At 39.0% G+C, this 27,815-nt stretch overlaps 1 protein-coding gene across 7 annotated transcripts in view; it reads right to left on the bottom strand.

The window, feature by feature from the left end:
- Nucleotides 1-5,961: 5,961 nt before the first annotated feature.
- The window catches only part of RSF1 (remodeling and spacing factor 1), a 118,632-nt gene continuing 96,778 nt past the window's right edge, over nucleotides 5,962-27,815 (bottom strand). For all 7 annotated transcript variants that reach the window (XM_023755907.1, XM_023755904.1, XM_023755905.1 and 4 more), the window contains 7 exons: nucleotides 21,503-21,557; nucleotides 20,034-20,143; nucleotides 18,592-18,659; nucleotides 17,228-17,435; nucleotides 15,415-15,632; nucleotides 12,230-12,418; nucleotides 5,962-8,492 (listed from right to left, as the gene is read on the bottom strand). In XM_023755907.1, the coding sequence (XP_023611675.1) occupies nucleotides 7,933-8,492; nucleotides 12,230-12,418; nucleotides 15,415-15,632; nucleotides 17,228-17,435; nucleotides 18,592-18,659; nucleotides 20,034-20,143; nucleotides 21,503-21,557 (1,408 nt within the window). In that variant the 3' untranslated portion in view covers nucleotides 5,962-7,932. The remainder of the gene's footprint in view (nucleotides 8,493-12,229; nucleotides 12,419-15,414; nucleotides 15,633-17,227; nucleotides 17,436-18,591; nucleotides 18,660-20,033; nucleotides 20,144-21,502; nucleotides 21,558-27,815) is intronic.

The raw sequence follows: 27,815 nt of genomic DNA on the forward strand, positions 1-27,815 counted from the left end.
CCTCCTAGGGATCGAGCCCACAACCCAGGCACGTGCCCTGACCAGGAGTGGGACTGGTGACCTCTTGGTGCATGGGATAACACTCAACCAACTGAGCCACACTGGTTAGGGCTGGTTAATAGTTTTTCTGGTTAATATTTTAAATCAGAATTGCAAATAGAGATAGACTCCACTAGTTTGTTAGTAAAAAATGATTTTTCTGTGAATCTTACTGTATTCCAAGAGTAAGGAAAATCTATCAGATCAACGTTTGTAGATGAGAATTATACTCAGGTTGGTAGGGCCTCTTAAAGTCATCTGGTCTAACCTCTTCTGAATGTGTAAAGCTATTATTCTCCTGCCAAGTGCCATTTCAGCCTAAACCTAAACATCCCCTACTGGTGAGAATTCACTCCCAAGTTATTAGAAAACTGTAAAAAAGTTTTTCTATAGAAAAAACTGAAAGCTTTTTTTTTGCTTTAAGGCTTCTGCCCTCTGATCTAGTTCTGTGCTCTCACAAGGCCACACAGAACAAGTCCAAGGCCTCTTTAATGTGTCAGTTCTCCAGAAGCTAAAGATAGAAATCAAGAATAGCTTTCTAAAGAATTCACCTACTTGGCAAATAGCTTTAAAATTATTTTGAGAAAATTGATGCACTTGCAAATTTACTTTCTAGATAGTGAAATCAATTCATCTATTTCTGGGGTGGTAAAAATCTTCAACCTTCATGAACTATTCTTGAAAATTCTGTTTTCCATGTGCCACAAAGTTTAAAATAAACTAAATTTGCAAACACATCATGCTAAATACATCCAATTATTTAAATATTTTATTATGACAATTGACATATATTAAGAGAAATGACAGAAGTATAATAAAACATTTTGAAAGAAAAAGTTACACAATTCAGCCAATAGCTGTAAAATAGCTTTAGGCCTACCTTATAACACCAAGAGATCTGATCAGACTGTAGTGAGACATTGAACATTTCATTAACAAAAATATTGGCACCAGCCACAACATATTTTGGTTGTCACTTACAAGGATTATATTGAAACAACTATGCACTGCAATTCTAACACACTACGTGTTTATACACTGCAGTTAGCCCCCGAAGCTTTAAGCTACCAGGAATTCCCACATTTCCTATGCACAAATTTACTTTGTGCATTATTGGGATCACATTTCCAGTTTTCAGACCTCTTTCCCTCCCACCCCCACACACATGCAGTATGATATATGTGGTAGAGAGCACTCCAGTTTCCTCTATTTGACTAATAGCACGTTCCTGATTACCTCAACAGTTTGTTAATCTTGGAGCTTCTGCTTTAGCTCTCATCTCATAAAAACAAAATAAAGCATCTGAGAACCTGTTCCAGGAATAATTTGTCTTATGCATAGGAAAATAAAGCATTTCATATAAGCATGTCTGAAAATCCAAGAGGCATTCTGAGCAAACACCCCTGAATTCCAGCTATTACTTTAAAATCAAAATGAAAATCTTACATATACCATTTACAAATTCTTATCTGGAATTTGTATTCTTCACCTGGAAATTCGATTCCCAGGCTTCACCTCTGATCAGAAAGGATAGCCAAGAAACTGACGTCCCACATTAGCTGACAATAAAGTTAGCTTGGGTAGACATTATGACACACGGAGATGAATTTAATGCTTTCCAAGAATACACTTGTGCTACAAAGGTGAGAAATTAGAATGATAAAATCATCAGATGGCAAAAAGTACTGGCATTTAAACAAAAGTGTCTTAATAAAACTATGGTACAATGTGCCATTAAGACTGCTAGAATTGGCAGCTCTACAAGACGACAAAATACTTTTTATCAAATAAGGGAATTGGAATTCGAAGCTAATACTCTTTCCTGCCATTCTCCAGCAAGTATTCCTGTAGAATTAAGTCTACTGAATAACAAGAACCAAATTGATCAATTCTAGTTGTTCCTTCTTTTACAGATTGAAAAGAAACCAAACTCTGCCCGCACTTGCCCTCAAACCCAGCACAGGACACTCCCTTTCAAGTTGTATACAAAACCTCCTGGCAGGTTTGGTTGAGCTACAATTCAGATACTGTTATCAAAAAGCTACTTTGATAAGAACAAAACACCAGACCAACATTATCAATATCCTAGTTAGGCATCACAAAAATCACACTCTAAGAATATGCTCTTTACTGACAAAATTTGGGCCATTATAGCTGTTTCAAAGTAGAAAAGTCCATTTACATTGACATAAACTAGATCTGCGTGTTTATTTGTGTCTATGCGTGTGTATAATTTTCATGCAATGATCTTAAAACTTTGGAGACAAGGATTATTTGCCTAATTTCAAAGCTTGTCCACATGGCAGTACTGATATGCACCAACTCTGCTAAAGGGCAGGAGAATGAAGAAGACCATGGCACACATTCTTTTTAAACAATTTTAGGTTTAATTACATAATGCACCTGTAGATGTTCTAGCATAAACACAGTTGTAAAAATCTACATCCTATTTTAGGGTATTTTCCCACTTCTCATCCCTTAAAAGCTGTACAGTTATAAAAATGTGACTCTCAAGCAAAATAAACTTTGTTTTTTTTTGCAACATACAAAATAAGTTAAACGATTCAGAAGGTCTTGAGCCATTACGTTTCCCCATGACTGTGTCTGGCTATCCATAAGCATGACATGTGGCTCCTGGTCTATGACCAGAACTCAATAAATACAGGCCCAACAAAACCCCAAACACTTAAATTAGATTTCTTTAGAAGCTGATGAAAGTTAAGAAAACATATAGTTAGGGTTAACAATTCTATTCTTAACTTACATTATCCAGTGGCAAAATGAACAAGGCGGGTCACTCAGTCCTTAGTGCATTTTCTAGCTTGTACCGGTTTGGCAAAAAAACCACAAATGTAGTTCCTTTAAAAAATGTTTTTTCTTATTCAAAATGTCTAAAGAGCTTAATTAAAACATCTCTACACATCAATTAATTTGTTATGCCCTCTAATATAACTTATGCATAGGATAGACATCTTAAAGTAATTAAAATAAAAACAGCATCTTCACTAACTGAAATCACTAAATGTGCCAGAATTGGGTTTGCAGCATTTCCCAGAGCAAGATGGTCTAAATATAAAATGCACACAAACAAACAAAAACAAACTGAGCTTACATGACCAAAATGAGGAGAAAAAGCCACTCATGGAATCCTAATAAATTTCTGAGAGAAGTGATATGAATAAAAAGTGTTGCATGTTCAATCTAAGGTATTTATATACCAAGCATACTACATTTTGGCTTTTAACGACTGCTCACTTGCTGGGCAATAACCCTATCTTCAACACATGTTACACAGTTCCTTAGCAATTCTTGGCACTCAAAAACTGTCAGATGATCATTTACGTTGGAGTGAAATATTTTGAAAACAAACTAAGTGTACACATAACACAATAACCCAGTTTAAATACATTGATAGCAAAAGGCGTCGCGTTCAGGATTGGCATAAAAACAATCAAGAAAATCAGCAGTTAGCTTGCCACTTCCAAGGTAGTTTATAGCTACACACTGGGAATGGTGGATGAAATAGGAATGGATTTTGTTCTAAGTTTAATAACAGATATTAAGCAGAGGACCAGGTAGATTACAACAGATCTGCAGTTTTGACATTCTCACTTCTTGGGAGAACCAGGAATATATTTTTAGAATGTCAAACCAAGAAAAGGACCTTCACAACTTTCCTCTAGACCAGTGGTTCTCAACCTTTCTAATGCCGCAACCCTTTAATACAGTTCCTCATGTTGTGGTGACCCCCAATTTCATTGTTACAAATTGAACATAATTAAAGCATAGTGATTAATCACAAAAACAATATGTAATTATATATGTGTTTTCTGATGGTCTTAGGTGACCCCTGTGGGTCGTTCAACCCCCAAAGGGGTCGCAGCCCACAGGTTGAGAACCGCTGCTCTAGACTTTCTGTAATTAAATGTTCATAATTTCATATCAGTTATAATTATTTATCTGATTTTTGTCAATGATTTCATAGGATTCATTTTTATCCTAATATCTAAAGTACGTATACATGTTTATATATATATATATTCATTCCATAAAAAAAAAGATCTATAGCTGTGAGGAAATGCCATGAATTATGGCCTGTTCCATCGTGTTGGGGAAAGGCAGAGTTCACAACATTTTCTGAGTGTGAAACTTGAAGATTCATTAGGTTCCTTTCAGTTGTATGGTAGTACAAACTAGCGAATGGTGAACAATTCGCAGCCCCACAAACATAAGCTAAAAAAGCATTCCTTATGACAAAGGAAATCCCATCAACCCCACTTAAAAATAGCTAACATTTCCCCATTTTACCTCTAAATAACAAGTAAACTTCTACATTTTCTTTACTATATGTACTTTGCTCAAAACACATATTACGGGATGGGTCCTATCAACTAGAAAATGAAAACTGGAGTTTACATCCTTTTAAAATTAGTTTAAAAATCTTTTTGCAACAGCTTCCTCATCATTTGAAGTCCTTGGTTCTTTGGCAGGTCAAACTTATTAAAACGATTATCAGTAGACATGAATTGATTCTAAATGAAACTCTTTACTCTCTGAATTTGCCATCTTAACCAAATGGAAAAAGATGTGTCCAGGAAACCCAACCTCAATATATCAGGTGTATTCTAGAAAATATCCCTGCCATCATTCTGTAGTAATGTACCAACATTGGAAAATGTTTTACACAGAACACTATTTCATCAGCACAAATCTATAAAACCAAAAGGTGTATTTTCAGTCTGAATTTTTTCACATAATTAAAAGCCTCTACTTTATGACAATTTGGCTCATTTTCAAACCTTTACAGAAATTGCAAACTACATAGCCTGAGTACTAAACTACATCTCCCGTTAATACATTTGCTTTACACGATGGAGTTTTATATCAGGAATCCAAATTATATTTCAAAAAAGGGGGGTTAAAGTCTTAAACGACTCTATTGTGAACCTAAATCCATGGTTAGTACTCCAATAACAAGGACTCAAGATGTTCTATACCCTAGATGAATTGCTGCTTTCCTATGCACTGTCCAGTTCCTAATGACTGAATTATGTCTTGGGATATAAAATGTTTACTATTTCCTAATTTTTAAAAACTTCTTCAAAGTATGTTCAGAGTTAATATTTCAGTGAACAGACTCTTTCAGGGACTGAATCTAAACACCAATTAGCAGAGTTGTTTTTTAACTGTTCAACATTTAATCACTCAATGAATCTCTCTGCATAAGAATTTATAAGTATCAGCTGCTTGGATTACATTCTTTGTAAATGAAAGTTAATTAGTTTACTCAGAGTGTAAGGTTAGAAGGAACACACTATCAACTTCACAAACAATTCAAGTTGGTAAACAATGGGCAGCAAAAGTGGTATCATAATGTCCCATACCAATGGGACATATGCTGAATGAATGCTCAGTCTTCACAATGATAAAAAATTACCTTTTGCTCTCTGTAACAGAAGAGTACAAAGAACTCATTTCACATTAGGCGTCCTGTAAAAGAAATAATCTGCCCATTTAACACTTATCACTTGCTTAACTGAACAGAATAGGTGGAAGCAGGAGCTGGTGTGTCCAGAGGTAGAAACAGGGCACTTGGGAGTTTCCACACATAGTGGCTTGACCAGCTTGCAGGACTACCAGTAAAATAGTAGAGGGAGAATGGGAACAGGATAGGCCACTGGAACATTCTAACCACTTACCTTGCACTAGTGGGAATCCTTCTATGGCCTGACTGTTTAAAAAGGCTAACATTCTTAAGACTTCCAAATAAAAGAAACAAACCTAACTAGAAAGGAGGCTTGTTAATGAATGTGGCTCCTTACATAGCCCTCTGCTCTATTGTCTGTGAATATGAGCCCTTCCCTCCCTTCCAGTGGAACATTGTCTCAAAATAAAAATCACAACTTACTTGGAACCACATGCTATGTGTGCACCCTATTTTTAGGCTGCTTTCATTATTTTATTTTTTATACAGATACATATACATTGCTAGAATCAAAGCAAAAATATTAATGGGCAGGTACTACAGAACTAAAGTGAAACAAAACAAATAAAAGAACCAATAACTGAAAAACAACAGCTATAAACTTTCAAGGTCAAAAAGATAAGATTTAAGGGCAACACCTGTTGAGGAGGGAAAAGAAGGAGTATAAAGTTTCTAGAGAGGTATTTATAATGCAAGTCTAATGCCAGCGTTTTAATAATAAAAAAGAGAAGTGCTTTACTATACACTGACTAGCACATATGCTTAATTTGGAAAGAAAAATTAATGAAGTTCTTGGGCCAGCAGCAGATATGGTGTGTCCATTGCCGGCAACAGACACAACACTGGAACAGAAAAACCCAAATCCCAGGGCAAAAGTATTCACAGAAGTAATGGCTGAAGGTTTCAGAATTTGACAGGCAAGGTTTAATCACAAGTGCTACACTTTGTACAATGTTATTTATGGCTCTGCCTGAAATTTTACAGCTGTAACAGAAACTAAGACAAAGCTCATATTTTAGTGTCAATTACATGTTAGATACAAACCCCTTTTCTTGAAACAAAGGGCTTAACTTTTTTTTTTTAAGTGTTGAGATGTTTGAAATGGATGTCATGCCTATTAAGTACATTGGTGTTCTCAATCAACTCTATGTTGGTCATGTGACTATTAATGAATTTTAATAGAAGTCTAATAGCCAAAGGCAAAAACTACATTCAAACCCTGCTAATATATCCAGGCAGATAAGAAAGTACAACACACACACATACATACATACATACACACACACACACACACACACACATGCTAAAACTCAAACTAAAAATCTCCCAAAGGAACTGCTTTGTTTGTAGACTTCAATTTGAAGTAGATACTAAGGGCAAGAATAAACCAGTTAAAATTCACCTGAAAATCCTTTCCCCTTCTTCAAATGTGCTAAAATACCACTATCAGCTTAGCATCTCTTCATGTATGTTATGTATAGATGTATTTGTTTCAAAATGATATTTTATATATTTAAATAGGTGGCCAGAACAAAAGAGTTACACTATCTGCAAAGTTTACAGTCCACTGGGCCTTAAAAGAAGACTACACTCATTTCACTAATAACTTTCCATGATAGTACATTAGAGGCCACCTCATCATCACTGCATAAAGCTGTTTTAAATTTGTTGCTAGCACAGTCTGGTTGTCAAAGCTTCATTTCACATTTTACTGTACAAATACTTTTCAGATGATTTTTTTAAAACAAGAAACTCTGCTATACCAAACGTAGAGGTTTTTTTTTTAGGATGGTACCCTTTTGGACTCTTCTTTATTAAGTGTGGTTATCTCCAATAGTAAACAAGTTGATTCATGAATGCTGCTACTAAATGACTTACGTATGATGTTATCTACAATTCTCAAACTGCAACAACACAGACTTGAACTTTTAAACAGTCTGTTAATCATCATCTATGCCATGAATGTTTAAATATAATATATATTTAATATGAAAAAGCTAAAGCACAAGTGCTTTCTCCCACCCCTAATTCTGTTTTCGGCCCTCGCAGATCCGGAATGCATTCTTTATCCACCCTTTTTCACAAAGTCAGGAGAGCTCAGGAAATATAAAGTCAAAAATATACAAATCTTTGTTGTTATTATAATAAGATTTTTTTTTCCATGAATGAAATTACCAAGGACCATGAACTTGGAAAAAGAAAATCAAAAGGAATTTACAGCAATTATTTATCTTCAAAGTTCAAAACTGGTCACTTCACAGAAAGACTTCAGGGTTTGTTGAAATTTTTCTTCTAAAAAGTCATTCTGTAGTGGAGTATTCTAGGAAAAATAAAACCGCTTTTAATAACTGGCCCGCTGGTGTGAGAGCTACCGTGGAATAAATTAGCACAAAAATGGAAAAAAAGTCTTATAACTGTTCACTGTTACAGACGTAATCAACAAGGTCAGTCACTCTCAAAAGCTCATCTTCGTCCTCTTCTGGTGCCCCTGCGTCCTGCCCACCACTTGTCCCATTGGGGGCCAGGCTTGCACTGGCTGTGCTGTTGTCCTTGGGGGTCTGAGGCTTCTCAGCTGGCTTGCCAATCAAATTCTCAATGGCTTTGCCAGGACTCTGTCCATTGGTGGAAGGTAAGTCCACTAAGCTATAGTCCAATGGGCTTCCCACCTTGCCTACATTTTCAAAGTCCTCTTCCTCATCACTGTCTATCCGATAGGGCTTCTTGGTGCTCTCCTGTTCTGAGGGCAGGACCCTGGGCTGGCTGTCACGGGCAGGCTCATCTGCATCTCCATGAACATTGTCACAACTCTCCTCCTCGTCTGTCTCAATCCGGTGTAGCCGTTTTCGGGATGGTTTGTCTTCCTCTTCTGCTTCTGAATACTCATCTGCACTTCGACCCCGCTTTCGAACTGACCGCTTTGATTCTTTAGCTAGCTCCTCATCTTCAGAGTTCTTGGACATATAGCTCTCTAGAATAAACAGCACATTTAACCATAAACAAATTTGAGTACTTCTCCTTTTCCTCCCCATTCACGATGTGTCCTGCTTTCAGACGTGTTTGTACACAAATATGTCCCTTCAATAATTGGCCTGATTTTTCTCTCCTCTCAGTCCCATAACAATACCCAATGGGATTCATGTGTACCTATGATTTTAGGAAAGAGCAGAATCAAATTTTTTGGCGACATCTTGCCCAACTCTGGACAACTGAAACACTGTGCTGACTCTCATCCCATGTTATTAAATGTCCTTGCTAGTCTTTAAATGTCTTCCCTTGTCTATACTCACATCTTTGTGATCCCACCTAGTCTCATGGCTTGGCATAACATCTATATGCTGGTAACTCTCACATTTGTTTTTAGGTACCCCCTAAATTCCAGACTCATGTGTCAAATTACTTACTCAACACCTATGCTTGGATTTCTAAACAGACATCTCAAACCTAATGTGTTATCTGAGCTCCTAAACCCCCACCTCAAATTTGTGCTATTCTGATCTCCACCTTCTCGGTTATTGACAACTCTATTCTGCCAATTGCTCACTTATCCTTGACTCCTTCCTACCATCTAATGCAACAGTTAATCCTTTAGGTCTACCTTCAAAATATATCCATAATTTGACTTTTTCATCCCTTTATCACTTCTACCCTAGTCTTACCTACCATCATCTCTCACCTGGCCTATTTCAATGGCCTCCCACCTGGTCCTAGATTCTAACCATGTCCCCTTCAATTAATGCATAACACAGCTACCATAATCAAACAAAAACATGTCAGGTCATATCACTCACTTCTACAAAATTCTCATTATTTCTCATCTTATACCAAATAAAATCCTAAATCTATATACAATAGCCTACTACACTATCCAATGTGGTAGCCAGTAATGACATATGGCTACTTTAAATTTAAATTAGAATTAAATAAAAATTAAAAATTCAGTTCCTCCATTACACTAACCACATTTCAAGTGCTCAATAGTCACATAATACTAGTGGCTACTATTTGAACAGCACACAGAACCTTTAGATCAGTGCAGAAAGTTCAACTGAACAGCACTGATACTCCTCAGGGGTTGGAAAAATATTTTTGTAAAGGGCAGTCTCTAGTACAACCATTCAACTTTGTGGGAAAGCAGTACAGACTGTATGTAAAAAAAATGGCTATGGCTATGTTCCATTATAACTTGATTTACAAAGTGTTTATTTACACAAACAGGTAGGCTGTAGTTTGCTGACTATTGTCAACGTGATCTGGTCCCTGTTGATCTCCCTGCTTCACCTCATCCTTTTCTTCCCCTCCAACCTGGCCTCCATTCTATTCTTGCAACATGACAGGCACAAACTTGCCTTATGACCTTCACATTGTGGTTTCACATGCCTGAATCACTCTTCTTAGATAACTGCATGACATACACTCAACATTTCTTTCAGGTCTTTACTCAAATGTTGTTTTCTTAGGGAGATATTCATGTGGTACCCAACCTGAAATTCCAACTACTCTCCCAACCCAAATTTCTCCCTTATTTTGCTCTACAGCTTTTATCTCCACCTAATAGACCATATATTCTACTTATTTATCTTGTATATTATCTTTCTCCCCCCTACCCCTACTAAAAGTTACATGACGAAGTTACCCATGGTTTTTGGCTCTTTTGTTCATTTTCCTATTCTCCGTGCCTAGAATAGTGAATAGTATTTGTTTTTTAGAGTTGAATTAATGAATTCATGTTTGTTTTTAATGACACAAGGAAAATAACACACATTCAACCAGAAGTTCACCTTCCTTCTTTAGCCTCCCCTATTCAAATATATTTCCCCCTTTTCTCTCCTGGCATGCACTCACACTTAATTGATAAGGATCTATGAAAGCAAACAATCTTCAAAACAGATAATTAAATATATAAAAAAGAAAGCGGAAAAGGAGAGAGTTAGAATCACTTAATAAAGTAAACTTGGAAAGAATTCTGGAATAACTCCAAACACTAAATGGAGGCCCTGGACAGGTGGCTCAATTGGTTGGAGGGTCATCCATGCACCAAAAAGGTTTTGGGTCCTGGCCGGTTTTGCTCAGTGGATAGAGCGTCAGCCTGTGGACTGAAGGGTCCCAGGTGCAATTCCGGCCAAGGGCACATGCCTGGGTTGCGGGCTCGAATCCCAGTGGGGGGCGTGCAGGAGGCAGCCAATCAATGGTTCTCTCTCATCATTGATATTTCTATCTCTCTCTCCCTCTCCCTTCCTCTCTGAAATCAATAAAAGAAATATATTTAAAAAAAAAAAAAGGTTTCGTGTTCCATCCCCAGTCAGGGCTTTACAGGAGGCAACCAATTGATGTTTCTCTCTCACATCGATGTCTGTCTGTCTGTCTGGTTCTCTCATTTTCCCTCTCTCCCTTTTTTCCTCCCTCCCTCCCCCTCTCCCTCAAATCAATAAGAAGATCCTTGGGGAGGATTTTTTAAAAAAATGGATATCGCAAATACATATTTTAGAGCTTTTCCTGAACTTCTGGTGTGGGGCACAGCTATAGCTATTAAGAAATAAAAGGCACCAACTGAAGCTTCCTGTCAAGATGGACAGAAACAGTAAGTACCTTGGCTTGGAAGTGTCCAGCAATTCAGGTACTCAAGTTAAAGGAGGTTATTTCAAAATGAGGGCCATAAATAATATGGGAGCAGAAAAAATCTTGCTTAGATCACAATTTTGAGATTCATCTAGTTTCCATGAAAAATTTAATTATTACAACGGTGAACTTAAAAATTTGTATCTTGCCCAACCGGTGTGGCTTAGTGGTTGAGCATAGACCTATGAACCAGGAGCTCACAGTTCGATTCCCGGTCAGGACACATGCCCAGGTTTTGGGTTTGAACTCCAGTAGGGGGTGTGCAGGAGGCAACTGATCAATGAATTCATGACATATAACTGGGTTGCAGCTTGATCCGGGTAGGAGGCGTGCAGGAGGCAGCCAATTGATGTTTCGCTCTCATATTGACAGCTCTCTCTCTCCCTCCCCAACCCCCCCCCCCACTTGCTCTCTTTCTAAAATCAATAGAACTATTTAAAAAAACTGTATCTTGCCCTAGCTGGTTTGGCTCAATGAATAGAGCAGGGGTCCTCAAACTACGGCCCGCGGGCCACATGCAAATACAAATATTGTATTTGTTCCCGTTTTGCTTTTTTTACTTCAAAATAAGATATGTGCAGTGTGCATAGGAATTTGTTCATAGTTTTTTTTAAAACTATAGTCCAGCCCTCCAACGGTCTGAGGGACAGTGAACTGGCCCCCTGTTTAAAAAGTTTGAGGACCCCTGGAATAGAGTGTCGGCCTGTGGACTGAAGGGTCCCAGGTTCGATTCCAGTCAAGGGCACATGCCCAGGTTGTGGGCTTGATCCCCAGTAGGCTGGAGGCAGCCAATCAATGATTCTCTCTCATCATTGATGTTTTTCTTTCTTTCTCCTTTCCCTTCTTCTCTGAAATAAAATATATTTTAAAAAACAAAAAATAAAATGCTCACAATGATTAAAAACAACAACAAAAAACCTGTATCTTATCAACCAGCATTTATTTAAATTTTAAATAGTGACCAGGCATAAAATAATGAATTTTGTCTCAAAGATATTACTGGTTATATTGAATTTCTTAGAAATGGTATAGAGTTCATTTTATTTCTGCCTTGTCCAAACTTCCATAAATTGGAGATCTATTCCTCACCTTCACTCTCTGAGCTGGAAAGCCTGCGCTTGTGAACTCGTCTGATTTCTTTACCACGCCGTAAACTTTTCTGGGAACCTTCACTCTCTGAATCTTCTTTGTAGTTAATTTGCCTTTTCTGGTTCCTCCTTGACCGCCTTCGCCGAGTCTCTACATAATCATCACTAAAGTCATCGCTAAAATCACTTTCTATTAAAAAAGAAGCAAAAGAAAAAAAAAGTCATATACAAAATTTGTTTGTTAAATAGAAATGTAGTTAGCTTAGGTTATAAGAATGCAAAGCTACTAAGAAGAGTTCATTTTAAACAATTTTTAAATGAATAATAACTTTAAGTCCCTTATTTTCTTATTAACTAGAGGTCCGTTGCACAAAAATTTGTGCACTCAGGGGGGTCCCTCAGCCCGGCCTGTGCTCTCTCGCAGTCTGGGACCCCTCAGGGGATGTCCACCTGCTGGCTTAGGCCTGCTCCCCGGGGGATTGGGCCTAAGCTGGCAGTCAGACATCCCTCTGGCAGCCCAGAAGCCCTCGGGGGATGTCCACTTGCCAGCGGGAAAGGCTCCCACCACCACCGCTGTGCTGGCAACCATCAGCCTGGCTTGTGGCTGAGCAGAGCTCCCCCTGTGGGAGTGCACTGACCACCAGGGGACAGCTCCTGCATTGAGAGTCTGCCCCCTGGTGGTCAGGGTGTGTCATAGTGACCAGTCATTCCCAGTCGTTCTGCTGTTAGGGTCAATATGCATATTACCCTTTTATTATATAGGATAGAGGCCTGGTGCATGGGTGGGGGCTGGCTGGTTTGCCCTAAAGGGTGTCCTGGATCAGGGTGGGGGTCCCAATGGGGTGCCTGGCTAGCCTGGGTGAGGGGCTGAGGGCCATTTTTAGGCTGCTAAAGCCCCTTCAGGGTGGGGGGGTCCTGCTGGGGTGCCTGGCCAGCCTGGGTGAGGGGCTGATGGCTGTTTTCAGGCTGGCCAGGGCCGCAGGCTGGAAGCAGGTATCTGGGATTTATTTATCTTCTATAATTGAAACTTTGTAGCCTTAAGCGGAGCCCAGGTCCTGGAAGCCTAGGTTTCCCCTGGCAACCTAGGCTCCCAGACCTTCCTTGAGCGGAGGCCACGCCAGCTGGAAGCAGGTATCTGGGATTTATTTAGCTTCTATAATTGAAACTTTGTTGCCTTGAGCAGAGCTCAGGGCCGGCAGGGCAGGCAGGAAGCTTGGCGTCCTCCATCGCTGGGGGCAATCCAAGCCTCCTGCTCACTCCAGCTCTGAGGCTGTCGCCATCTTAGTTGGGTTAATTTGCATATTTGCTCCTGATCGGCTGGTGGGCGTGACTTATGGGTCGAGTGTAGCGGAGGTACGGTCAATTTGCATGTTTCTCTTTTATTAGATTAGATGAGTAAATCTTTGGGGCTTTTATGCCAAACTTCACAAATGTAGCTATATGGCTACAGTAACAACTTCACATAAGTTCTCTAATAGCAAAAAAGTGATGAACCTATCAAAGAATTACAAAATTGGAGTTATATTTTTTCCTTTTTCTACATGGAATTAAAATCTGCAAAATACATAAAGCTACTTAAACTCTCAAAGCACTGCTAAATAGCACTGTTCTTGTCACCTTGAATCAATAAACCAGTCAGGCTATCGCACTATGTGAACAGTATTTCAGGAGTGCTAATATTTTTCCACTGAATTATCACATTTAGCCTTGTTCTCTAATGGACTTCAAACATTTCAAAATAGCTAGCCAACAATTTGAAGCTGTTCCCGCTGGCCAAATCTGGGACAAGTTGAGCCTAAATATTGATGATAATGTTATATCCAATGACTAAAATAAGAATCCACAAGTACATCTATATATATAAAAGCCTAAGCGACCATTATGACCAGTTGCTATGATGTGCACTGACCACCAGGGGGCAGACGCTCAACGAAGGAGCTGCCCCCTGGTGGTCAGTGCACTCCCACAGCCAACCTCCCGTGGCCTGCCAAATGCCCACGGTCCCTCCCCCCGCCGGTCAGCCAGCCAACCTCCTGCGGTCCCTCCCCCTCGGTCAGCTGGTCACCCTCCCGTGGTCCCTCCCCCTGGACTGGGTGAGATGGCCCCAATCGCTGGCCAGGCTGATGGACCCCACCTGTGCACGAATTCATGCACCGGGCTTCTAGTCTATATATATAAAAGCCTAAGCGACAGTTACGACCAGTTGACCGAAAAACCGGTCAACCAGTAACCATGATGTGCACTGACCACCAGGGGGCAGCCTCTCAACACAGGAGCTGCCCCCTGGTGGTCAGTGCGCTCCTACAGCCAACCTCCCGCGGCCGGCCAACCTTCCACAGCCCCTCCCCCTGGCCAGCTGGCCTCGATCAGCCCCTATCAGGACTGGGTGAGACGGCCTCAATTGCCCCGATCCCTGGCCAGACTGAGGGACCCCACCCGTGCACGAATGCGTGTACCGGGCCTCTAGTACCAATATAAAATTTCTGATTTTGGTAATTATACTGTGGTCATGTAAGAAAATGTCCTGTTCTTAGGAAATAAGCACTGATAAAGGGGCATGATGTCTCCATTTAGCAAAAAAGTTTAGAAAAAAAGATAAACAAAATAAAAACTCCACAAGCCTGGCAAGTCAAGGATATAATACTCGTTTGTGCTACTTCCTCAGTAACATGACAGCTACCCATCTGCCAATTCCACAAAACACTGTATCTGTTCTTTTGGCTGCCGTTCCTCCATTTACTGTTAATAGGGATAAGCACAAGCTATACCATCAACCACTGCGAATTTATAAAAACTAATGAATCACCAATTGTGATCTAAACATTAGAAATAATTGGTGATCCTTCTCTCTCCAATAGCTAGATATCTGGTTCTCGGCTTACTGACAATTATTTCCAAGAAACACTATGAAGATAAAGACTAGGCATGGGAACATTTGGCACCACAAGGATTCATCGCAATCCTAAAATGAATTTAGTATGGCGTTAACACATTCATCTGTATGTATTTTCTTAGAATGTGCTTTTTATGAAAAATTTAGTTCCTAGTGAATCATAATAATATAACTCAAAGTTTTATCAGAAAGCTTATGTTACAATTGAAAGGACTTTTATTTTAAAAATTCTTAGCTCCAGAAATCACAAGAATTTATTAAGTTGGTGTGATGTAGATACAAATAATTTTTACCAGAGTCTCTACTATTCTCATCAGACTCCTCTTCATCGTCGTCAGAATAATTTTTCTTTGGGGTTTTTCTCCGCAAACGCCTGCTTTGCCTCATTGGCCGGGAGGGATGTCGTCTTAGTCTTCGGCTACAGAAATCAGTGTCACTGTCATCATTAGATGGTGGGTCTTCTTCACTTTCATCTGGGTTTTCATCAGATACAACAAACTCATCTTGAGATCTGTCCAAGAGAAACCAGATGAATTATGATGGTACTTAAAATTGTGATCCCGGCCCGGCTGGCACAGCTCAATGGCTGAGCGTCGACCTATGAACCAGAAGGTCACAGTTCCATTCCCGGTCAGGGTACATGCCTGGGTTGTGGGCTCCATCCTCAGTATGGGTGCAGGAGGCAGCTGATTAATAATTCTTTATTATCATTGATGTTTCTCTCTCCCTCTCCCTCTCCCTTCCTCTTCCTGAAATCGATAAAAAATATTTAAAATCCCCCTCCAAAAACAAAAAAACTGTGAACCCGTAGTTCTGAGTTCAAGTTCTAACAAGTCCAGCAAATCATAAAATAATGTTTAATGTAACATCTGAATACTTGTATCAACTTCCCTAAGATGAAGAAATGATCTGCTAGGGCAGTGGTTCTCAACCTTCCTAATGCCACGACCCTTTAATACAGTTCCTCATGTTGTGGTGATCCCCAATTTCATTGTTACAAATTGAACATAATTAAAGCATAGTGATTAATCACAAAAACAATATGTAATTATATATGTGTTTTCTGATGGTCTTAGGCGACGCCTGTGAAAGGGTCGTTCGACCACCAAAGAGGTTTCGACCCACAGGTTGAGAACCGCTGGCTTAGGGGGAGTTATGAAGATGCATTGATGTTGATTTTCATGCATACATTGCTTTGGCCTCTTGAGATGTCCCCCATGTGCCTTAAATTCAACACCTCCAAAAGCAAACTCATTATTTCCTAACCTACTTCTCTCTCTTCAGTCCCCGAGCCTGGTATTTGATACTATCACCCACCTAGGGACTCAAACCAGAAATCTGGTATTTATCCTAATTTCCTCCCTTCTATTTCTCATATCTAATCATTTAGTAATTCCTTGAGTCCACCTCTCAAAGATAATATCTCAAATCATCTTGTACCTGAACTACTATAGCAATTCTCCAAGTTGCCTCTGTAATCTCTAGATCATTTCCCTTCAATACATCCTCCAAAAGAATACCAGGATAAATCTTTCTGAAATGTAAACCTCTTATTCATCTGGTGTTTAAAACCCTTTGGTGGGCTTTCATCATCTTCACAGAGTCCTGTGCCTGACAAACAAAACACTCCGTCATCTGTTTCCTTTTCACCTCTTGGCCACATCTCCAGCAGGGCACACTCTACTGCTTTCCCACATTTTTGCTGACACACCAGGAATTTCCTCAATATTCCATGGGGTTTTATGTGATTTCTCTGATTAGAACTTCTTTCTTCATCCTGCTTCTCATCCCAAACTGCCCAATTAGTCATGCAAATTTCATTAAGCTTGTGGGAGGCAACTAATGATGTGTCTTTCTCATGTTGATGTTTCTCTCTTTCTCTCCCTCTTTCTTCCCTTTCCATTCTTTCTAGAAATCAATGGAAAAAATATCCTCAGGTGAGAACTAAAAAGAAAAGAACCAAGACTGTTCATAAATCTGTGTTAAATAATCTGAACATAAAAAGATTGTCTGTGTGCACAAAACACAAAAGCCCTGCCACAGCTTCTCTGCTAGCACCGTTTAAGCCTGAATCTAGGGACTGGGGCCAACTGGCAGACCACGCACCCATCACTGATCTTGAACTCATCCTCACTCTCTTCTTCATCCAGGTTGCTGTCACTGTCCAGATCATTTAATCGCCGGCGTTTCTTCCGGCGAGCAGCAGCAGCCCTCTGGGGTCGTTTATTCTCCTTTCTTTCTTCATCCAAAATAGTGGAGATATCTTTCCCACGGTGACCCGTGATGGTGGAGATATCTTTTCCTCGGCCAACTCCTGAATTCAGGGGTGGAGAGTTGAGGGGAAGAGAGGGAGAGAGGAAGAGGGACAACTGTACATTTATTAAAAGTTTCCCTTTAATCTAGACTCATAATACGAGACTGTTCTTATTTGTGCTTAGCAGCTCTTTACTTGATTTATTTTCTTCCTACAAATCTGCCCTTTTCTCACGACTGCAGCTGACAGAGCTTTCATCAAGAGTGTTGGCATTCGTTTGTCCTACTAAATAAAAGTTCACCTTGTAGAAAACATCTTTTTCTTACATTTTGATGTAATTCCTATACCATAATATTCACTCTTTAAAGTGTATATGTCAGAGGTTCTTAGTATAGTCAAAGTTATACAACTGTCACCACTAAATAATTTCAAAGCATTTCATCACCCCAAAAAGAAACTTCATACCTATTAGCAGTGACTCAAGAATCTCTTCTTGAAAGTTGTCTTTTGGACATGGCATTAGAAAGAGGCCAATCAATTTTTTAAAAAATTAACAGTGTTTGCAGGACTGAAAAAGTGAGAATTCAGCAGCAAAGGTGTAAGTAGGCACACATCTTTGGAAAAGCTAGTGATTTCTTCAGTTCCCCTACAAACAGCCTATGTATCATGAACCCCTTCCAGTTTTCATAATAACTAAATGGAAACCACCATGTTCCACACTGGAGCACTGGTATTTTGCTATGTAGCTCTTAAATGAAATTACCTTTACATTATACTACATTAATGTCATATATTAAAGAGTATGAAATTAATAAACTGATTTTTATAAGGTTAATTTAAAGAAATATATTTAGAGTCAAATATCCATAATTTTTGATACTTTGTAGCAGGACTGATCTAAAAATAGAAAGAAAACAGGGAAGTTTCACTGGGTTTTCCATTTGGAAGCAGAAGTAAATTTATAATCTACTGAGAAACATTTTCATTTTACATCAGATTATAAAACAAAACTTTTAAAATAAGTAGTAAGATCCGAGTCTACACACTGACACTGTGTCCACAGATTATTTTGAATCTCAGACTGTTAACACATCAGCAGTAATCATGATAAACAGTGGGGAGAAAAAAAAAAAGCTCACTGCTCTAACCAGGGCATTTCAGTTATTTTATTAGCTGGAGTTATATGAAAAAGAGAGAATGATAAACAAAGACATACCTCCTCCATCAGCCTCTTTGATATCATCTTCTATAGCTTCATCAATTGCTTCATCGAACTCATCAAATCTAAAATACATACAACAATCACATTACAGCCTGACACAAGTGTGTCAGGAGGGTTGCCTTGGAAGTGAAAAAGGCCTGAATATGAAACTGCTCTTGTCCACTTTGGGACTGTGTGACTTGGACTACATCCTCTCACTCCGACTAGCCTCCATTTCTTTTGTAAGATTGGGTTTTGTAAATCAGTATCTAATACATAAATTGTTGCTTTTACTTTCAAAGATCATCTGCACCAGGCATCAGTAAATATTTTTGTAAAAAGCCAGATAGAAAATATTCCATGCTTTCTAGCCCACAGTCTCTGTTGTAACTACTCAAGTCACTGTTCAGTACAAAAGCAGCCACAGACAGTACAAGTGAATGGTGTGGCTGTGTTCCCAAATAACTTTATTTATGGACACTGTGATTTGAATGTCATGTAATTTTCATAGAATGTTCTTCTTTTGGTTCTTTTCTCAATCATTTATAATTGTAAAAATCACTCCCAAGGCATTGGCTATACAAAAACTGGCAGTGAGTTGGATTTGGCCCACAGGCCAGTTTGCCAAACCCTAATGATACAAATCACTCGGCAAAGTTAACAAAATTAGTGTCCAGAAATAATACTAAGTTCAAGGATGACATTATTATTGCTATTGAAGGTTATATTATTATTACTAAAATTCATATACAGTCAGAATTTTAGAACTATGAAAATGTACTTCATCTCACAAGGGCTGTTTTCAACTTAAAGAAAAGGACCAAGACTGGATGATTCCTAAGAATTCATCATATGCAAAACTCCTTTCACTTTAGAACTGAGGTAAGCACAAAGATAAAGTGAACTGCCTAAAACATTTTAATTAATTAAAATGAGATATTCCATTCTGGCCCTGGCTGATGTTGCTCAATGGCTAGCGGGATGGCCTGAGCACCACATTGTGTCAGGTTCGATACCCAGTCAAGGGCATGTACCTGGGTTGCAGGTTTAATTCCCAGCCCTGGTCAGGGCCAGTGTGGAAGGCAACCAATTAATGTGTCTCTCTCACATTGATGTTTCTCTTTTGTTTCTCTCCCTCCCTTCCACTCTCTCTAAAACTCAATGGAAAAAATATCCTCAAGTGAGGATTTTCACGCACACACACAAAATTATTTCACCTGGCCAGTGTGGCTCAGTGGTTGAGCATCAACCTATGAACCAGGAGGTCACAGTTCAATTCCGTGTCAGGGCACATGCCTGGGTTGCAGGCTTGATCCTGTGTGGAATGTGCAAGAGGCAACCAATCAATGATTCTCTCTCATCATTAATGTTTCTATCTCACCCTTCCTCTCTGAAATCAATAAAAAAAATATAAAAAAAAAATTCTTTCATTATAACTAATTCCATGTATTTCATACCTATAACTTATACATTTCCGTGTTCTTGTTGATCTTCTTTCAAGCAAGTTTGCTTTGGATTTTTTTGAATCCTTTTTCTTTTCTTCATGATCTTCAGAAAAATCTGGCTCCTGGTTTTATGAAAATAAATACATTTTATTACTCAGGACAGAACAAAGTTCCTTGGGATTATCTAGGCAGCACATGTGAAAGGTTTGAAAAAGATGATCCCCCCAAAACTGAAAGAACATGGCAACACTATGTACAGATTAAAAAAATATTGATGATCAAAAGAAACACTTCTGGTCCTGGCCAGTGTGGTTCAGTTGACTGGGCATCGTCCTGTGCACCAAGTCGGCTAGTTCAATTCCCGGTCAGAGCACATGCCAGAGTTGCAGGCTTGATCCCCACTGGGGGGTGTGCAGGAGGCAGCCATCAATCTCTCTCTCTCTCTTTAAAAGAAAAAAAATCAATAAGAATATTTTTTTAAAAAGCACTTCTGTATTAAAATTCTTATGTTTTTGTGAGTTTATAATGACCTCTTTTAAAAATAATCATGATGGGGAAAAAGGAGACATATGTAAAACTTTAGACAATTAAAAAAAAAATCATGATGCCTAACTGGTTTGGCTCAGTGGCTAGAGCCTCGACCCATGGACTGGAGGGTCCTGGGTTCAATTCTGATCAAGGGCACATGCCTGGGTTGTGGGCTCAATCTCCAGAGGGGGGCATGCAGGAGTCAGCTAATCCATGTTTCTAACTCTTATCCCTCTCCCTTCCTCTCTGTAAAATCAACAACAACAACAACAAAAATATATATATATATTAAAAATCATGATGTTTTTCCATCAATACATTTTTAAACAAATAATTAGATAAGCTGAAAAAATGAAATAATGGATTTAGAAGAAAGGGGCACGGTGCTGAAGAAAAATAACTAACCAAGACATGCTATTTAAGTGTGTGATTTAATTAAATCTGTACGGAACTGAGAAAATTTCTTCATTTCAAATAAAAGCCATGTTACATGTACTCTCACTCATGAGATATCCTTCTTAATTACAAATTAAGCTAATGAATGTGAAACAGTGAAATCCCTTCAAAGAAACCAAACTATAAGAACACAAATTGAAGGTTCTGATAACCACAAAAGACTAGAATTAAAAACCAGCTCTCCCTGAACTATCTTTAGACACTTTACATAAACAGCAGATAAAGAAGCTGAAAACAAATTAACCAATTTAGGTTAAAAAACAAAACAAAACACAACACCCAACAAGCTCCATAGGGGTGAGCTATAAATTTCATTTGAATGTAATATTTCCGGACTATCTGCATGTACATAATCATGAGGGATTATGGGTGATTTCTTTAAGGTCCTAAATTTTCATTTTTAATAATTAAAACTACTCATGTTACATAAAGTGGGATACATTTTAGAACAATTATGGCCATTTTCTCTTTAAAAATACTATAAGCCAGAAACTTACTTGTGGAGGAATGATGTTTTCAATACTGATACCCACATACACCAAGCGTTCTTTCCTTTAAAAAGTGAAAAACAAGCACATAGACAAAATTAGATTTGCTAAAAATAGAAGTGTTATGAAAACATTACTAACATAGACAATACTAAAATTATGATGTTATAGTAATAGCAGAGGCTAGGTTACAAACATGTTGGCTATCTCTCTATATATAAATAGGTAATATGCAAATTAGCCAGGTGTCATGACCGCTGGAGGAAGCTGCATCACAACCACTCAGGAGGAGCTACACACAGATGGGCGGGAGAGAACTGCTTGCCGCCCCCCGCCCCAGCGGACACACACACACACACCAGGGGTGGGGGCATGCTCTGATCCACAACACACACCAGGGGTGGGGGAGTGCTCCGAGCAGCCGCGTGGCGTGGCTCGGAGCACGCCCCCGGTGGGTGGCGGCAGCGTCCAGAGCAAAGCAGCCCGGGTCCTGGGTGCCGGAGAGAAACTGGTGCTGGCAGCCAGGGGAAGGAAGGCCTATTCTTGCACGAATCTTCGTGCATCTGGCCGCTAGTTATCTATAAAACTTATAGTACTGATATGTGTAGGAAGCACAAAACTTCCTAAAGGCATGAAAATTGTAGCTTTAGAAGTGACTTATACAGAGAGAAGGGGGTGGGAGGTTGGATGGAAAAGGGGAAAGGAATAAAAAATACAAACTTTCAGTTATAAAACAAGCCAAGGGATGTAATGTATAGCTTAGGGAATAGAGTCAAGAACATCACAATAACTAGGTATGGTGACTGATGGTTATTAGACTTTGTGGTTATCATTTTGTAAGGTATATCAATACTGAATCACAATCTTGTATACCTGAAATTAATATAATATTGTATGTCAATCGTAAGTAAAAATAAAATTTTAAAAAATGTGATTTATACCAGTGAAATAAACCCTGTAACTGAAACAGACAAAGAAATTGTGAAGAGTCATGCTGTGACTCACTGACAAAGTTATTAGATAAAAAGCGAACTTTGATTGAATAAACTAGATCTTTGTTAGGCTGGGAGTTTTTAGTAATACTGTATGGGTGACACAGCTATAATCTCACAATAATAAATATCACTATAAAAATAACTCTATGTAAGAGAATTATATCAAGGTCCCAGTGAATGATACTAAGACCATTCACTTCTTGTTCACAGAGAAGACAAAAAGCAATGCAGCCACATGGATGTGTACTGTAGGATGCTACAACGAAGATATCTTTGTGTGGATTTAAAAATTAATGACATCTTCATAATTTCATTTCAAAGAAACAAAGTTTTATTGATTTTAATTCAACAAATTTTACATAACAAATTGCTATATACAACTGGTGCTTTCTCTGTTTCTCCCAAAGTTGAATTGATTCTCCAAGGACAAATGAGCTCTTACATACATGCCAGTGTATGGTGAACTTAATAGAAATATGAAAGGCAAGAACAGTAACAGCTGAAAATAACAGGGAAGGCTTAGTGGGTAAGTCAGAACTTGAGCTCTCTGTTATAAAATACTAGAGGCCCTGCGCACAAAATTAGTGTGCAGGTATGATCCCTAAGCCTGGCCTGCCATCAGGGCCATCTTTCCTGGCTGCCCGCAGCCAGCCCCGCCCTTTGCCACCACCCACCCCCAGTTCCTCGTTTGCCATCGGGTGATCGGTGCCTCACAGCCAGGGGAAGGGACCGAGAGGTTTGGCTGTTCCCACCCGCTCGTTGGCCCCACCCCTGCCGTGGGTCATCCTGTGTGTGTGGGGCGATCAGCGGGGCAGAGGCCTTGGCCTGGCACCACCCGCGTCCCCCACCACCCAACCCAGTTCCCTGTTCGCCATCAGGTGATCGGAGCCTGCCGGCCGGGGAAAAAGACCAAGTGGTGGTCAGTGCGCCTCATAGTGACTGGTCCAGCTGTCGTTCTGGTCATTCCCATTTTATTATATAGGATAGAGGCCTGGTGCACGGGTGGGGGCTGGCTGGCCTGCCCTGATGGGGGCTCTGGGTTAGGGTGGGGGTCCCCGCTGGGGGGTGAGGCCGGCCGGGGCAAGGGGCCGGTAGTTCTGGTTTCTGGACATTCCTCCATTTCGGTTGCTGGGCTTTTATTATATAGGATGTTGGACACATTTGTCCTTATACTAACCAAGTTTACTGCGATCAGTTTCATCTTTTATACCTCAAAATCTCTATTTTCACATGACCATTATTTCTCTTCTTAAGTTAATTGAAAAAAGTCATATTCACATTAGGTCATGATTTGTGTCAGGCTTGGAAATCTAAAGGTAAATAAGACATAGTTCTTGCTCTCACAAATATTAAGAACTAACTGGTACCCATTATGAATAAGGACAATGGAAACATGAAAAAGAGATTTTGTCTGAAGAGCTGAGAAACTTGTGAAGGCTTTAAATACTTGAGTAGGATATTGAAAGTAGGTATGATTTCTCATCACAACATTCTCTTGCTCAGTAATCTATGGAAAGATACATCTTCCACCAATACACCTCACCACCGGCTCAATGATCATATTGAGCCCAGACTTTATCATTACCTATAACCACACCCCATCTAAAATTTCCAATACAGGGATCTTATTCTCTGACTTCTACTGGCTCATGTTCCAGCTCACTCCCTCTGGTACACCAATTTCAACAATTCCCTGACTCCAGTAGGATCTCTATCCATTGACCCTACCCTCTTTTTACTGTCCATCACTCTCTCTGTGTCCTTACTTTCCCCCTTACATGGCTTAGACTCCACAGTCCATCATTATAAATACTCCTTTGCATATACTTTCAATTCCTTGTCTCTTTCTCTCCTTCCCTCTGTTACATTACCTGGAAAATTCCAACCCTGATTAAGTCCAACTCTCTGCTAGCAAAGCACTGATAGTATAGAACTCTGAAGTATAGAACTATGAGAATTCCCAAATAATTTCTGGCACCAAGTTCTGAAAGGGACATTTATAAATCAGTTGAATGGACTTCTGAAACACCAGATTTCACAGAGTATCACAGCTCCATCTCTTTAGACAGTTGCTGGCTAGTCACTAATTACTCATTGGCATATCCTTCTTTCCCGCCATACTATATAGAGCTCTGTAAGGTAGAGACCACATAATATACTTCATGTTGATTACATTGCCTGGTATAAAGTAGATGCTCAATAAATGTTGGTTAAATCTTGAATAAATGCATGAGTAGGGGAAAGATGCTCTTGTACTATGACACAGAGAATAAACAAGGCTTTAAGTTGTTAGGATGAGTATTACAGAAATTATTACATAGCTAAAAAAAAGATGAATAAAAATGTTCACGGTCAAAACAGATGAAGCCACTTGGAATTTATAGTTAATATATTATTTCTTTTAGAAACATATATTTTGCTATGTAGAGTCCCTAAGATTCATACATATACATGTATAACAGGGGCTATAATGAAAGCCTTGTTAACCAGTTTATTGGGGAGAACTGACAATTAGCAACAATTCAGTTAACTGGCCTTGTGCCAGATTTGTCTCCCTGTAACAATAACTTTGCTCTCCTTTCTGTGATCCAGTTTCATACTGGATTTAGTGTGTGACCTAAAGCCATAATTATAGATGTGCTCTTAAAGAATGACATTTAAGAAAAATTACCAAGAGTAAAAGAGAAAGCAAAAGAACTGGTAAATGGGAGATCAATAGTGTAATTACATGCTGTGGCACATTTTAACATAGATTTCTAAAATTAAAAGATATTTCTTAAAAAACATATGTTTTCTTAATTGCAGCAGTATGGCCTTCAGTGTGTGAGGGAATAGTCAAAAAAGTTTTACCACTGCCCTAGCTGGTTTGGCTCAGTGGATAGAGCATCAGCCTGTAGACGGAAGAGTCCCAGGTTCGATTCTGGTTAAGGGGACATGCCCAGGTTGCAGGTTTGCTCCCCAGTGGCCGGGGGGAGAGGGGGTTGCAGGAGGCAGCCAATCAATGATTCTCTCTCATCACTGATGTTTCTCTCTCTCTCTCCCCCCTCCCTTCCTCTCTAAAATCAATAAAAATATATGTTAAAAAAAGTTTCACCACCTTTTCCATATATAGAAGTAAAGCATCATCATAGGTCAGCACCATCATAGGCCTCCAAACAACAAGTAGATATAATTTGAATAGTAGACGAATTCTTAGTGGTTGACCTTTTTTGCCTTCTAGAGATAATACATTTTCTTCCAAGCTCTTGAAGGGTCAGACTATTAGCTATTGACACTGCGAGTCAAATCAGCTTCAGAACATGAAAATAATGCTCATTTCTCAGGACAGACAGATTTCCAAAAGACTAAGGCACAGGGACAATCTGATTTTCAATTATGATTTAATTTGAAGCAACTTTAGGTCGATCTTTTCCAGTGCCAAAAATAAAAACAGGAGCAACTCTGCACATCATAATAACACTAATAATTTTATACAGGACTGTTACACAGTTTCTAAATACAAAAAATTTAGACAACCCATTTAAACTAAGCACCATCCATTATAAGCCACAGAGTTCAAACAGATTAATAAAGAAAAAACAGGATTTGGAGGCTGAACTCATTTTTAAGGCTTGCCTTTGCACAGAGTGAAGTGAGATTATGCAATGATCTTCAGGCAAGCTAAATTTTAAGGGGGTGGGGGGAGAGGGGAAGACTATGTGACAGCAGGTAAAAGTTACAGTGGTAGCAAGTGAAAGTAATAAGACCAATCAGGAAACATTGCTTAGATTATCTTATACTTTGTACAAATGGGCATCAAGTCCTGATTAATCCTCTAAAAATTCTCTTCAACATCTCCACTTTATTATCACAACTGTCCTAGCTCAGGCCTTACTGATCTCACAGACTCTACTGCAAAAGCCTCAACTCTAATCCCCTCTTCTTACTGTTACCAGGGAATTTTTCCTGAAATAAAAATCTGGTTATGAGTATCCCTCTTTTGATGGCTTCCCCACTCCCTACAGAAAATACAGTGGAAAAAAAGGAGACATATGTAATACTCTTTGTAATACTTTAAGCAATAAAACAATTAAAAAAGAAAATACAGTGGAACTTCGTTTCTCAAACGACGCCCATTTCAAACAATTTGCTTCTGAACCTAACAACCCTTTCATGCTGATACCTGTATGATCAGTCACACATTTCAGGTGACAAACAAAGGAGAGAATGTGTGAATATGAGTCAGGTTACCACTGTTAAAATCTCAGGATATTGTGTTGTGAATATTTTTGTATTTTTGCTTTTGTTGCTACTTATAATTATTGTTAAGTTTTATTTTTTACTGTACATTTCTTTTCCTTTATGTTATATTTTCATTAACATGTCATGTCTTTTTTGTTTTTAAAGTATTTATATAGATTAAACAGTACAATAAACATATACTGTATATAAGAAGGGTTAAAACGGAATCAGGGACTACATCAAAATAAAAAGTTTCTGCACAGCAAAAGAAACCATCAACAAAACGAAAAGAGAGCCCACTGTATGGGAGAACATATTTGGCAATTATGTATCTGATAAAGGGTTAATATCCAAAATATATAAGGAACTCATACAATTTAACAAAAGGAAGACAAACAACCCAATTAAAAAATGGGCAAAGGACCTAAATAGACACTTCTTCAAAGAGGACATACAGAAGGCCAAGAGACATATGAAAAAATGCTCAAAGTCACTGATCATCAGAGAGATGCAAATCAAAACGACAATGAGGTACCATCTCACACCTGTCAGAATGGCTATCATCAACAAATCAACAAACGACAGGTGTGGGCGAGGATGCGGAGAACAAGGAACCCTCGTGCACTGCTGGTGGGAATGCAGACTGGTGCAGCCACTATGGAAGACAGTATGGAGTTTCCTCAAAAAACTAAAAACGGAACTTCCATTTGACCCTGTAATCCCACTTCTACATATCCAAAGAAACCCGAAGCACCAGTCAGAAAAGTTGTATGGACCCTTATGTTCATAGCAGCACAATTTACAATAGCTAAGATCTTGAAACAGCCCAAGTGCCCATCAGTAGATGAGTGGATAAAAAAGCTGTGGTACATTTATACCATGGAATACTATACTGCAGTAGAAAAGAAGAATCTCTTACCCTTTGAGATAGCATGGAGAGACATGGAGAGTATCATGCTAAGTGAAATAAGTCAGTCAGAGAAAGACAAGTATCACATGATCGCACTCATATGTGGAATCTAAGTAAAAAAGAAACTGATGAACAGAGTGGATCCAGAGACTTGGAAGCATGGAACAAAGTACGGAATCTCAGAGGGAGGGTGGGT

The sequence above is a fragment of the Myotis lucifugus genome, unplaced genomic scaffold (assembly GCF_000147115.1).
Source record: "Myotis lucifugus unplaced genomic scaffold, Myoluc2.0 scaffold_86, whole genome shotgun sequence".
Classification (NCBI taxonomy): domain Eukaryota; kingdom Metazoa; phylum Chordata; class Mammalia; order Chiroptera; family Vespertilionidae; genus Myotis; species Myotis lucifugus.